Source organism: Diabrotica undecimpunctata, chromosome 1 (genome assembly GCF_040954645.1).
Source record: "Diabrotica undecimpunctata isolate CICGRU chromosome 1, icDiaUnde3, whole genome shotgun sequence".
Classification (NCBI taxonomy): domain Eukaryota; kingdom Metazoa; phylum Arthropoda; class Insecta; order Coleoptera; family Chrysomelidae; genus Diabrotica; species Diabrotica undecimpunctata.
The window spans coordinates 56799496-56814015 of record NC_092803.1 but is presented as its reverse complement, the minus strand read 5'-3'; the positions used below and the strand labels follow the sequence as shown (position 1 = coordinate 56814015).

At 31.2% G+C, this 14520-nt stretch overlaps 1 protein-coding gene across 1 annotated transcript in view; it reads left to right on the top strand.

The window, feature by feature from the left end:
- The first annotated feature begins 324 nt into the window (after positions 1-324).
- The window catches only part of LOC140439005 (trypsin-7-like), a 38921-nt gene continuing 24725 nt past the window's right edge, over positions 325-14520 (top strand). Inside the window, exons 1-2 of the mRNA XM_072528639.1 lie at positions 325-453; positions 3855-4002. Of these exons, the coding sequence (XP_072384740.1) occupies positions 381-453; positions 3855-4002 (221 nt within the window). The 5' untranslated portion in view covers positions 325-380. The remainder of the gene's footprint in view (positions 454-3854; positions 4003-14520) is intronic.

Below are 14520 nucleotides of genomic sequence, written 5' to 3'. Positions count from 1 at the left end.
ATTTGTAAACAAATTTAGTGCTAAATAAAAATTAATATTAGTATAATAAAAAAGCTTCCGATGTTAGGACATTTTTCTCTACATCCATAATAATATTATCTTTATGGTAAGCTTACTGAAATCATGAAAATAAACGACACCTATAAAAACTTTGGTAATAATACTTTTTATCTATCGTAGAGTTTTAGTTTTTTAATTATTTTTTCGTGTGTAGTTTGTCCAAAAAATATCACGAATTCGTAACCAATCCGCATGGTTTTAAAAACATAAAATTATGCGGTTTTGTTGCTATATAAAGACTAATTGTGGGCATCTACCTTTATTTTTATGTTTGTGAATATAAAATATAGGCAAAACTTGATAGATTTTAAAATTTTATCATGTTGATTTTTAACCGGAATATTATAATATCATTTTATGTCTTATTGTTTACAAACGTCCCTATTTATGCAGGTAAGCAATAATTTTTTGAACTTTATGCATTACCTTTGAAGGTAGTAAGTATAGCACATTGCGAACGAATTTTTCATTTTTTATCAGTCATCATAAAAAGTGGTGGACTTCACAAACATCATATTGTTAACTGTGTGTTTAAAAAAGTGTATGTTCCTAAAGTTTTAATTATAATGGGAAATTTTGAAAACAAATTCAATAAACTTACTTATCTACGTACTCTATGACGCACTGCTAACAGAGGTCCTGAATCTAATCAATCCCAATACCCATACTTGTCTGGTTGTTTTCACGTGCGTCAGAAAGTCAGTATTATCATACATTAAGGTCACTTAATTATTAATTGTTACTTTTTCTTTTATCTACTCATCCTATTTATTTCCCAAAAAGTACTGCCTGACTGCCTCTCTTATTGCAATGCCGAACTTTATACAATTATTCCACTCGGAATAGCATTTGCCCTTGCATGGCAAGCTGCCTCAAATTTTATTATTATAAACTTTAGGAAGGGACAATGGTAGTGTAAATTTAAAATCGTGACTGAATTCCGCCGTTACGTCAGCCGTCATATTGATTTTAAAGGAGAGAGAACCGTTTTGCTCAATTTAATATTAACTTTACGACATGAATATACACCAGCAAAAATGACGAGTATGTTTGTTCTTCTATTTTTAATTAGGAAATAAACCACAATTAAAGGTTAAAGTAAGTTTATTGGCGTTTCAATTTCCACTTTGGAAATCGTTCTCAAAATACAAACATTAGTAAATTAAACAAATTTTGTTTGTTTTGTTACTGAAAAATTCTTCTAATAATTTAATTTTATCTTACTCATTTATATTGACAATTCAGACATACATTATTCATTTTAAAGTAGACTACTTTAAAATAATATTGCCAATATTGTTGAGTTGCGTTTCTGGAACGACTTTACTTTTAAGATAGTTTATTCGATTACATTCAACTTCAACTTTAACTTGAGAATATACGTCAGAAAAAACATAGCATATAATTCGTCTTTAAAAAGACCAACACATGCCATGATGACAGCAAAAATCTCCTGCTAGTGATTCCATAGTAAATTATGAGAGAAAAATGAGAAAAAAACTTTATAATACTATCACGACAGGGTAAGTATTTGGTCGTACATTTAGTTTATTTTCAATAAACACCAAATTCTGATTTTATATGTTTGTTATTTAAAAAACATGAATGATGTATGGTCCATATGTTACTGACTTACTAATACTGGTATTTTCCTTTTAATAACTTTCTCTTTTAATATGGGTAACCAGATCCTACTACATTCTGCCGAGGAATTTGCGACACAATTGGTCTCATTTAGCATAGAGCCGCTTCTTTGATTTTTCTCTTTTTACCATCTGTTTCTTTTAGGACTTTATTTGAATTTCATTTAACCCTATGTTCATTATTCCATGCGTGTTTACATATTTTGAGATCTATCAAATTCTCTATTTTTAATATAAGATTGATGTTCACTTACTCTAAGATTTAATGGATTAAATAAAACTGATCGCATTCACAAGCTATTTTATAAATGCAATTATTTGTCCTTTCTTGTTAACTGTTAAGTTTGGTTTTAGACAAAATAAATCTCAATGTGTTTGTTGTTTTGAATGTTGTTGAAATATTAATACTATTTTTTATAACAAAATTTAAAACCCACAGTATGATGGAGATATGTAGATGATGTATTCTCAATATAGTCACATGGATCAGAGTTGTTTGACACATTCCTGAATGATATAAACGATAAAGAAGAGAAAATAACATTTATCAAAGAAAAGGAATATAATAACACACTACCTTTCCTTAATGTTTTAATCTGTAAGAAGGATACTGGATATGAGACTCAGGTGTATAGAAAACTAACACACACCAAGAGATATTTAAATTTTAAATCAAATCACAATATTAATATTAAAAAAGGAATCATTAAATCCTTATACGATAGAGCCAAAATTACTTGTTATAACGAAAATTAATTGTTCTTGGAGGAAAAACATTTGTTGAACAGTTGTTTTATAAAAAAATTATTATCCCTTATCGTTTATAAATAAGGAATTTTCAACAATCGATCGAATAGAACAAAACAACTTAGAACGAGATCCTACAGCATATGCAAGGAATAATACGAGAAAAATAACAGTACCATACATAAAAGGATTATCAGAAAAAAGAATAGGAAATAAATTCAACATTTCAACAACATTCAAAACAACAAACACACTAAGATCTATTTTTTCTAAAACCAAACCTAACAATGAACAAGAAAGGACAAATAATTGAATTTATAAAATACGTTGTGAATGCTATCAGTTTTATTTAGGTGAAACACCAAGGCCATTAAATGTTAGAATAAGTTAACATCAATCTTATATTAAAAATAGAGAATTTAATAGATCTCAAATATGTAAACACGCATGGGATAATGAACATATGGTTCAATGAACTGATTCAAATATAGTCCTAAAAGAAACGAATGGTAAAAAAAGAAAAATCAAAGAAGCAGCTCTAATTATGCTAAATGAGACCAAATGTGTCGCAAATTCCTCTTCAAAATGTAGTAGGATCTGGTTACCCATACTAAAAGAGGAAGTGATTAGAGAAAATACCAGTATTAGTAAGTCAGTAACATATAGAGGATACATCATTTATGTTTTTTAAATAACAAACATATAAAATCAGAATTTTGTGTTTATTGAAAGTAAACCAAATGCACGACCAAATACTTACCGTGTCAGAATAGTATTATGTGGTTTTTTTCCTGGTTATTCCCTCATAATTTACTATGGAATCACTAACAGAAGATTTTTACTGTCGTCATGGCATGTGTTGGTCTTCTTGAAGACAAATTACATGCTATGATTTTTTATGAGGGATATTATCAACTTAAAGTTGATTTCATGTAATCGAATGAATTATCTTACAAGTAAAGTCGAGCAGGAAAGTAACTTAAGAATATTCGCAATATCATTTTAAAGTCGTCTACTTTAAAATGTATAATGTATGTCTGAATTGTCAATATAAATGAGTCAGATAAAATTCATTTATTAGAAGAATTTTTCACCTAGTAAAAAAAACCAAAATTTGTTTAATTTACTAATGTTTGCATTGTGACAACGATTTCCGAAGTGGAAATTGAAACGTCATTAAACTTACTTTAACCTTTAATTGTGGCTTATTCCCATTTAAATGGTAATTACTTTAAAATGCCACAAAAAAATGCTTCAGAACAATATCTATTCTTAATATTTAAATTTTTATAACATCTTTTATAATATAAATAGCAAAACATAATTTTCTCATCGTTACTCAGTTTAGAATGATTTTTTAAACTACATTTACCAAACCTTCTACTAATGTGCTTGTCTTTTTAGGAAGACATTTTCGAATTTTTGGTGGAAGGGAGACATCTATCGAAAAACATCCATGGATAGTTTCACTTCAGGTTTCTCAAGGTCATTTCTGTGGCGGATCTCTTATAAATGATGACACGGTTTTAACAGCAGCACACTGTATTATAGGGTGAGTTGAATATAATATTAAAAAAATGTATGAATACCATGGGAAAAGTGTTCTATTAGTATCATCGCGTGCCTTAGTCTGTGGATCAATGAGCACATCGATACTCATCGCCCCGCCTTTCTACCTCATACTCAATTTACGATTGGCTGATGTACTTGGAAATACACATGTCGATACGAAATAATGTGTATAAAAAGGGTGCATTTTCCAGGCAATGGGTAGTCAAGCCTTACTCCGCTTACTCCTGCTTGTCCGGAGACTCTTCTGCTAGAACCTTTTTTCAACATCAAACCAAGTTTTATTTAACCAACCCACCCAATTGAGATGTAAACGCAGAGACAACTAAGGATTCACTGGCCGAAGTCCTCTGTAGAGCACCTAGGGAGCCGATATGGAGTTATTTCTTGTGAAGACCCTAACCTCCTTATGGTGGTTATCACATAATCACAATAGTGATTATTTTAAACCATTTACTAAAATATTTATTTGTCCAAACGTCTAGCTTCTAGTTCTATCATTAAATTTATCCTAGAACATTGGGGAAGATATTTTTAATAGGAATTATACAAAAGAAATATTATTTGAGAACTAGAACTCAAGCAAAAAAAGTATAATAATTGTCTTATAATGCTAACATGTAAGTACCATAATAAGTAAATGTTACATCATACAATAGATGACAATGTATAGAAACAAGAAGCACTTAGTTTCTAAATTATAAATATTAGTTTTGTTTATAAATATGTTTAAAACGTTATAAGCGTCATAAGAAGAAAAAGTTTGGGTCCACGTGTCACCATTGAAGAGCAATTCGGTAAAACAAAAGTTTTATTTTTGTATTTCAAAGTTATTTTAGCACTGAATATTTATTTTTTAGGCTATTTATTTTAAATCTATTTTGGTAAGTTTAATGCTTCTTCCTTCGATTAATTATGTTTAACACGTAGAAATTGTCAAAAAAAATTTGAATAAGAGTTAATTTTCATTTAAACTAAGAAAATTACGACAGATATGGACTTTTGCCACTAATATTATAAACTCTACAAACAAAATGCAGATATCGAGCACTCTTGTACAAGTACTTTGGCTCTAGGAGCATCTTAAGGAGCATCTGAAATAAACTAAGAAACGTTTTTTCAACGTTGATATAAATTTTTATATAACGTTTTAGACTAACTTCATCTAAAATGTTGGCTACTCAGCACGTCTAAATTGTTACATACGTTAAATACATTTACACAAAAATTAACACTAGACAAAGACAAAACAGTTTAAAAATTATTCCGAAGCTACATTGTTGGCAAACGGCAGGAGACAAAATGGCTCCTGTTCCTAACGGAAATGTTAAAGTGACATCTGACTTATGACAACTTAGATGAGCAGTCACAAGTATGGTGACCTACTCATTTCAAAAATTTTATGGTAAACTAAACATTCATCAAAAGTCCAACTAACCAACTAATATAGGAAAAGTCAACTGAGAAAATATGAAATTATTTTAGTTACTATAATTTATGTAGACTGTATAATCAAGATCTCGCGCTCAAACATGTCAGTGATAATTTAGGTGTTAGTTTGGGAGCAAATGCCGTGTGTACAGAATGTGCATGTAAGAATCATACTAAACAATATGTTAAGGTCCATTCACTTAGTTCGGGCATATTTTGACAGATTCATAGCTGGAAACCTACAACACAAAAGTTCCTATCTCACATTTTTAACAGCATAAAACTTTCATTATAGACTCTTTCATTGAAAAAACAAGAATTGTTACAAATAGTGGAAGTGTATACTAAACGCATAAATTTTTGGGTAGTATATATTTAAAAAATAGGTATATCGCACCTTCAGAACTATAGAGCATTAACTGCAAATAATATCTTTCTGAGATAATGGGAATTTAAAAATATTTTAACACTAAAAAATTTTTTACTGTTAACTGGAAACAAAAATAATCAGTAAGATAGTTTCGAAACAAATTCAGATTTCTGCTTTAATCTGAACCTTCTATAAATGCAAGGTATAACAGAAGTTGATAAAGATGTTAATAGAGACATGGGGAATCTAAAATATGCATTCCACGACATGTCTATCAACTAAGCAGAAATCTTTAACGAATTTGTTTCTTGTACTCATACAGAGTAGATCCGAATAAAATGAAAAAGACAGCAAAGATTTGATTTCACGTACAAAGCGTCTATGTATCTGTTGATACGTATTTCGACTTAATAAGTCTCATCAGAACAGTTATTCATAGCCGTTCTTAACGTGAAAAATAATCTTCTCTGTCTTTTAGGAAGCAACAATAAAATGGCTTCGTTATGGACGCAATAGCGACATCTGATAGAAAAATCGGTAAGATAGTTTCGAAATAAATTCAGATTTCTGCTTTAATCTTAACCTTCTATAAATGCAAGGTATAACAGACGTTGATAAAGATGTTAATAGAGACATGGGGAATCTAAAATTTGCATTCCACGACATGTCAATCAACTAAGCAGAAATCTTTAACGAATTTGTTTCTTGTACTAATACAGAGTAGATCCGAATAAAATGAAAAAGACAGCAAAGATTTGATTTCACGTACAAAGCGTCTATGTATCTGTTGATACGTATTTCGACTTAATGAGTCTCATCAGAACAGTTATTCATAGCCGTTCTTAACGTGAAAAATAATCTCCTCTGTCTTTTAGGAAGCAACAATAAAATGGCTTCGTTATGGACGCAATAGCGACATCTAATAGAAAAATCGGTAAGATAGTTTCGAAACAAATTCAGATTTCTGCTTTAATCTGAACCTTCTATAAATGCAAGGTATAACAGACGTTGATAAAGATGTTAATAGAGACATGGGGAATCTAAAATTTGCATTCCACGACATGCCTATCAACTAAGCAAATTTGTTGAAGATTTCGGCTTAGTTGATAGACATGTCGTGGAATGCAAATTTTAGATTCCCCATGTCTCTATTAACATCTTTATCAACGTCTGTTATACCTTGCATTTATAGAAGGTTTAGATTAAAGCAGAAATCTGAATTTGTTTCGAAACTATCTTACCGATTTTTCTATCAGATGTCGCTATTGCGTCCATAACGAAGCCATTTTATTGTTGCTTCCTAAAAGACAGAGAAGATTATTTTTCACGTTAAGAACGGCTATGAATAACTGTTCTGATGAGACTTATTAAGTCAAAATACGTATCAACAGATACATAGACTATTTGTACGTGAAATCAAATCTTTGCTGTCTTTTTCATTTCAAAAATCATCAATTTTAAGGGGCTTTAATCCCAAATAATACGTATTAAAAAAATGTTTGATTCTTGATAGATTTTACAAATAATTCCTTATAGCTCTGAACTGAAATAATAAAATTGCACATAATCAAATCAATGGTAACTTTATTACAGACAAAAAAACAGTATGCAATAAAAATTACAAGCTACACAGAAAATGAAAACGTATCATCAGACAATACAATAATATATTATACATACTTATATCGCAAGTATCATTAATATTATGGTGAATCATTTCCAACTACTAAATTAATAAAAAAAAATCATGGTATTGGGGTTTAATTGCATTTGTTTCGCATAAAGAGATCTCTCTTTTTAACTGCAGTGATACCTGGTGCAGTATCATATGCTGTCTTTAGTTCTAAATTTTCTAGTTCAGTAAACTGAACCCTTAATCGGCGACGCAGGTTTATTGTTTTGAAGGGTCCTTCAAAACTAGTCTTCACTTTGAAGGAAAATGGCCTGTTCTTTTCTACCTCCAAAACTTTAATATCATTCCATGTGATTTTGTTTCCGTCTTCATCAATGTTGAAATTGTTGCCAATCATTGAACATAAGTGTTTAAGGTCATAAAATCCATCAGTGCACATTTCATTTATTTTGAATGGTGGTCCATTTTTCTTAGCTGACTGGATAACGGTCACCCATTGGGCTGGTACATAAATAGGACCTCCTTTAAGAACTCGCTTTCGTTGTTTTTCAATGAGGGAATGCATGTTATCTCCCTCGTTCTGGGAATGTCCAGTAATCAGAAATTTATGTGTTATTTTAGGTATATTAAATTTATGCACTGCGTATACGTATAAGGCGAGTATAAACTTATTTTTGTTCTGTCCGGAACAATTATCTGAATAGAACACCATGTTGGTGCCGTTTCCTTTGTCCTGCAGGTATTGAAAAAGGCATGTTCCAATTTCATTGGGACCACGATGAGCAATGCCCTAATACCAAATAAAACAATGTGCCAGTCCAAGGCAACACAGCTTGTAAATCGAAGCATGCTGTTATGCATTCTTCAGATTTTGCTAATGCGGCGTCTTTGGTCTTTTCCTTTCTACTTAATTCAACTTCGTGACGATGTTTCTCAAATTCAGATCTGAGAACTTCTTTGTCGCTTGCATTTTTGTATGACTCACAAAGTGAACACTGATCCTTTTTCGGTGTAAAGAATCCTATATTAAACTCTGTATTAAATATATCTCTAAAGATGTGGTAATTTCCATACTCACGTTCTTTTGCGATTGATTGAGAAACATAGTCTCTGTGAAGGTCTGCTAACGTTTTTTCGCCACTTATAAATATTCTGCTTGACTGATTTCTTAAGTAATGCGATTCAACTTTTGGAATTTCAGTGAAATAAGTTCGGATCCTTTGCTTGATTTCGTGCCCTACTTGCTTATGATTTTGGTGAAAGCCTCTTTGGTCTTTCTGTATGAAATTATCCTGTGTTTTTAACTGAATGTTTCTGATAAATTTATCACTTATGCTGAGAGTTGACATAAAAAATGTTTTGCATACTCTGTACTTGTTATCTTCAATCTCAAACTCATATTCATAGTTTGGTGCTCTTGGACGATTTCCTACATTCACTCTACGGTATTTAATGTTAGTTTTTTTCATGCATTTTAAAACAAAATTTCTTTGCAACATGAGGTCTCCAAAGCTCCAATATTTTGTAAACAGCTTTATTCTCTGTTCATCTGTTATTTTATTGCATTTAAATTTACATTTATTTTCATTGCACCTATTTAACATTTTTGGCATTAGTATAAGCCTGTCCTAAATTTCTTTGTGTCTTCCTCAAATTTTTCTCCCATTTTTCTGGCTGGCGCTTCATTTTCCTTGTAGTTTTTTTTCTCCTCTTCATCCATTGCATTGACTGACATATTATTTTCTGCATTTAAATCTTCATTCACTACGCTTGCTCAACTTGTAAGTTTTTATCAACATTTTTTTCGATGATGGCATCTTCTTCGGTAATATTTTCACCGCTTGATTCATGTGGCAGTACCGGCCACCATGTTGGATCATCAATGCTGTCATCGCTGAATGCTGATAATAGTGAAGATTCATCCTGTAAAATAAAATAATTGTAAAAAGCGAATATTACTGTAGTTGGTACTGGCAACATAGGTACTAAGAATGATGATGAATGACCTAGGTATTTACAATTGTTTGATCATCACTTCCAGTTCGATGGTCTTGATCTAGGTTCACACCACTACAGCCAGCAAAACTACTGGTGATCTGAAATAAAACAAAAAGTTTAATATCCCGTAGCTACAAATAAAACTAATTGTAAACACCATATCATGGCACTAGTTTTATTAATTTAATTTTAATTAGATATTATTCCCATTTAGTAGCACAGGCTTCTCGCAATCATTGGGGCAGATAATTATTTAAGTTAACAGTTATTTTAACAGTTATTTAAGTAGGAACAAATATTAAATTCTAATAAAAAAGAATGCGCTACGAACATACCTCAGAGGCTATTTTTGCTTGGAACAGCTCTTCTCCACGACTTGCAGCTTTGTCAGTTAACATTGTTGATGGATTTCCATTCTTCCACGTATCTCTCTCTGAGATTATTTCTGTAGGACTATCTTCTCGGCCAACTCTTTCAAACTCTGAAATTTCTGTTTGAATTTCATTTTCTCTTGAGAATAAAGTCCCTTCTTCTAGCAAGGGTGGTAACTGAATTAAAATTTAAACTAATTAATTATCAATTTAAACTACCTATATAACTGTGCATTCATTGAAACTTGACATACTTAAATCTTTAAATTCGTGTTGCTAAATACCCAAATAATAAATAAATAAATAAAAAACACTCAGTATTAGTCGTTCCTAGGAAGGCCACCCATCAGAGGAACAGTAAGTAATTATAGGTTATAATATTGGTAATAATAATCATACTTACACGTTCAGTACACTTATTTCGGAGATCTTCTAAAAATTGCAGTCTTCTAGCACACATTTTTCATCAATATCAAACTTTTGCTACAGATTACTCAAAAATAAAAGCTACACCAAACGAAATCAAGATGTAAATGAATAACGAAGGCACAACAACATATTAGTCGGTACTAACGTACTTTACTTAAAGGCAAAACACGCCTTTATTGGCAGCTCTTGATTGATGCATGTGTAACAGTGTTGCCATCTTTACAAACTGTAGGGAAATATGTGCAAATAATGCCTTATAGTTTTGAATACGTGAAAATGGTTTGTAAAATAAAGAATTATTTGCAAATAATCCTTTACCCCATATCACCATAATCCCAATTATTTTTTTAATTAACCAATGACATACAGCATTTAGGGGTATAGAGTGCAAGTATTAACTAATGCCTTATAGCCCCAAAAAGAGAATTTTTTTTTAATAATTCCTCATAGTCAACTCAGTTTAGGATTTTTTAGCAGTTAATGCCGTATAGTTCTCAAGGTGCGATATTTCAGTTACAATTTAACATATTGTAGTAAATATTTGTATTATATATTTATTATATAATATGTAGATATTATATAATATAGAGTTGTTTGTTTTATTTAATATAGTTTTATTGTTTTATTGTAACTCAAATATTATATTTTAAATATACATGGAAAATTTTATGGGTTTAGTATACACGTCCACTATTTAGAATAATTCTTCTTTTTTTAATGGAAGAAGTCTGCAATAGTAGTATATTTGAGTTATTAATACTGAAAAGTAAAAATTTTTGTGTTGTAGCTTTCCGACTATGAATCTGTCAAAATATGCCTGCGCTAAGCGAATGGACCTTACTATAGAAAAGGAGAAAGGGAAATTGAAATATGAAATTAAAATACTTGGAATTAAAAATTAAAGTTGAAAACAAAGTGTGCAAGCTGAAGTATTATACCACTGGTCCAGTCCAAATTACAGTAAATGGGAAAGCTATAAAATTGAAAATGTCAAAGCATTACTTAAGACCCACTGACCAACCGTGGGAGATGTTAAAATATACATCATGTATAAAAATTGTGAAAATGGTATATCTAAATTACGAAACGATACGAAAAGTGTAATTCACGCCAGCTTTAGATCAATTAATCACGAATAAGCTTATTTAGCAAGTTATTGATGATTCTCTTTGTCAACCATTTTCCATCCATTCCTGAATGTAGGTCTCTCCCAATTGCTTCCATCTTTCTCTATCTTGCGCCAATCTAATCCACTGTTTGCCTGCCATTGCTCTTATGTCATCTACCCATCTTTTTTGAGGTTCTTCCATGCTTCTTGTTGTCGTCCTTGATCTCCATTCTAGAATTCTCTGTATCCACCTGTTGTCATTAGATCGGGCTACGTGGCCTGCCCAACGCCATTTCATTTTTGTAACTTCCTCCAGAATATCCCTAATCTTGGTTCTAAGTCTCGGTGTTTCTAATCTTGTCTCTCAGTAATATTTCAAGCATGATTCGTTCCATTGCTCTTTGTGTTGTATAATTCTAATATCTAATTTTTTAAATTTTTTGGTAAGGGCTACTGTCTCTAATCCGTAGATACAAACTGAGTATGCATGTGTTATACACCTTTTTATTTAAGTTTAGAGGAATGGAGATGTTTTTTTTAAGATAATGTTCAACATTTTCATGGTATGATTTTGTATTGTTATATTTGTATGGTCTTGGTTCAGTATTTTTGTTTTACTGTAGTTCATGTTTAAGCCTACCGCTCCTGAAACTGCATTTAATTGTTGTAACATATCATTTAGTTTCGCTCTTTATAATCTCAAGTGGTTTAAGTATGATCCGTAGACGTTGATATCCTTGTTTTTCCATTCTAGTTTCTTAAAACGTCTTCTAGAGCAAGGCTAAATAGTTTGGGAGAGATGGTGTCTCCTTGTCTTACTCGTCTAGCTTTATCTGCATGGTGGCGTTTTCACATATTGATGATTGAAATGTCAATATTAATTAAAGTATGAAATTAATAAAACTCTTAATGGATATACTCAGTGCAGGAAAGCTAAACAGTCGAGCTGGGTTCCCTACGAAGTGAATCTGCAATAAAAATTTGAAAAATCGGTTTAAATTTAGTACAATTTAAATTAATTTAAGTATTGTGAGACAGTGAGAGTTTTCATTTGTCTCTTTTTTAATTGTCAAATCGTCTAATAAGTCTAACTCCAAGATATTTTTCTTTCTACTAATGTCATGTCAAATAGATGAAGTAGTATTAATATTGAAATTATGTTTACTAGACAGTAGATGGTGACCAAAACTTGAAGAGTTTGGTCTGTTCAAATGTTCTGTGATTCTAGTGAACAACTTTCGAATGGTTCTACCTACATAAGAGGCATCACAATCATCACATCTCAATTTATAAATACCACTCTTATCCAAAGCGTTCATCCTATCTTTGGTGTTAATTAAAAAGGAACCCAAAGTGTTGTGTAACTTAAAAATATTTTGATGTCCTCAATTGTAGAAGTAAAAAGTTTTGATATTTTTTGGAAATATTACTGATATTAATAAAGGAGAAAAACCTGATGTTAAAGCAAGCATTGTGATGAATAAGCAAGCGTTTCTGCAACTTTAAGTTTTTGCTTTACTTAGGAGCTTATGGATGATGTCAGGATCATAACCATTATTGAATTCAATTTGCTTAAGAGTACTAAGTTCTAAATTGAAGTTCTCATTAGAAAGTGGAAATTTGAGAAACCTATAACTGTTGAAAGCAGTCATTTTGTGTTGGGTTGGATGATTAGATGTTTCATGTAGACCATGATTTGTTGGAGTAGGTTTTCTGTAAATATTGGATTCTAGAGCATCTTTTTTACATGATATAGTCATATCCAAGAAGTTCAACTTGTTTTCAGATTCTGCTTCTAGTGTAGAAGAATGTCTATGAAGAACCTATGGAGGTTTTGAAGAGAAGAACGACGGCGAAAAACGAAATTAAAAATATTTAAAATAACCATTCAGGTAATATAGAAAATAGAGAATAAATACAAACACTCACAAAAAATTTTGTATATGAACTATAGAAAAAAAAACAGACACCTATGTAGAAATTAGAAAACGTGCACTAAATGTCAAGTCTGAAGAAATACTTTAGAAAAAATCGATTATGCACTCCTACAAATTCAAAAAAAAACAATAAAGCTGCAGAGAATGATGAGGTTTTATCTAAGATACTAAAGTAAAAGTATCACTGAACGAAAAAAAAAATAACTGGTAAATCTCTTTATCAAATGCCTTACAGACGAATGGGGAAGATCATTGGCCATACTGATATTCAGTGAAATCAAGAAGATCTGCAAAATTTTCGACCAATAAGTTTACTGTCCCAAACATATAAACTTTTTATGAGGATATTATCAAATACACAGGACAAAAAATTTGAACTATACCGTCCAAAGGAGCAGGCCGAATTCAGGAAACATTACCGTACGATAGAATACTTATACACAGTAAAACAAATGACAAAAAGACAAACCAATATATACCTTTGTGTCAATGGAATGTGGCAAAATAAAATGAACTGTTGAACAGAGTACGCTTGGCTTTCAATCAGCTGTATATCCAATCAACCTCAAACCCCTTTTCATTTACCAGATCTGCCGTTATTTTAGAGGATATATATATATATATATATATATATATATATATATATATTTATATATATATATACATATATATATATATATATATATATATATATTTATATATATATATATATATATATATATATATATATATATATATATATATAAATATATCATCATTCAATCTTCGCTTATCCACTGCTGGACATAGATCTCCCTCATAATTTTCCATCTATTTCGATCTTGTGCCTCTTGCATCCAATTCCTATGACAACGTTTTAGATCGTCAGTCCAACGTGTTGGTGGACGACCTCTGCTTCGGTAGGCATCATCTCTTGGTCTCCATTCCAGTATCCGCTTTGTCCATCTATTATCTGTCATTCGAGCCACGTGACCTGCCCAGTTCCATTTCAGTGTTGCTACTCTCTCTACTGCATCAGCCACTCCTGTTCTTTGTCGTAGCTGGCGATTTGGGATCTTGTCTCGTAGTGAAACGCCCAACATAGCACGCTCCATCGCCCTTTGACACACACGGATCTTTTGAACTGTTCTCCTTGTCATGGTCAACGTTTCGGCACCGTAAGTTAACACTGGCAAAACACACTGATTAAACGTTTTTCTTTTAAGGCATATTGGTATATCAGAC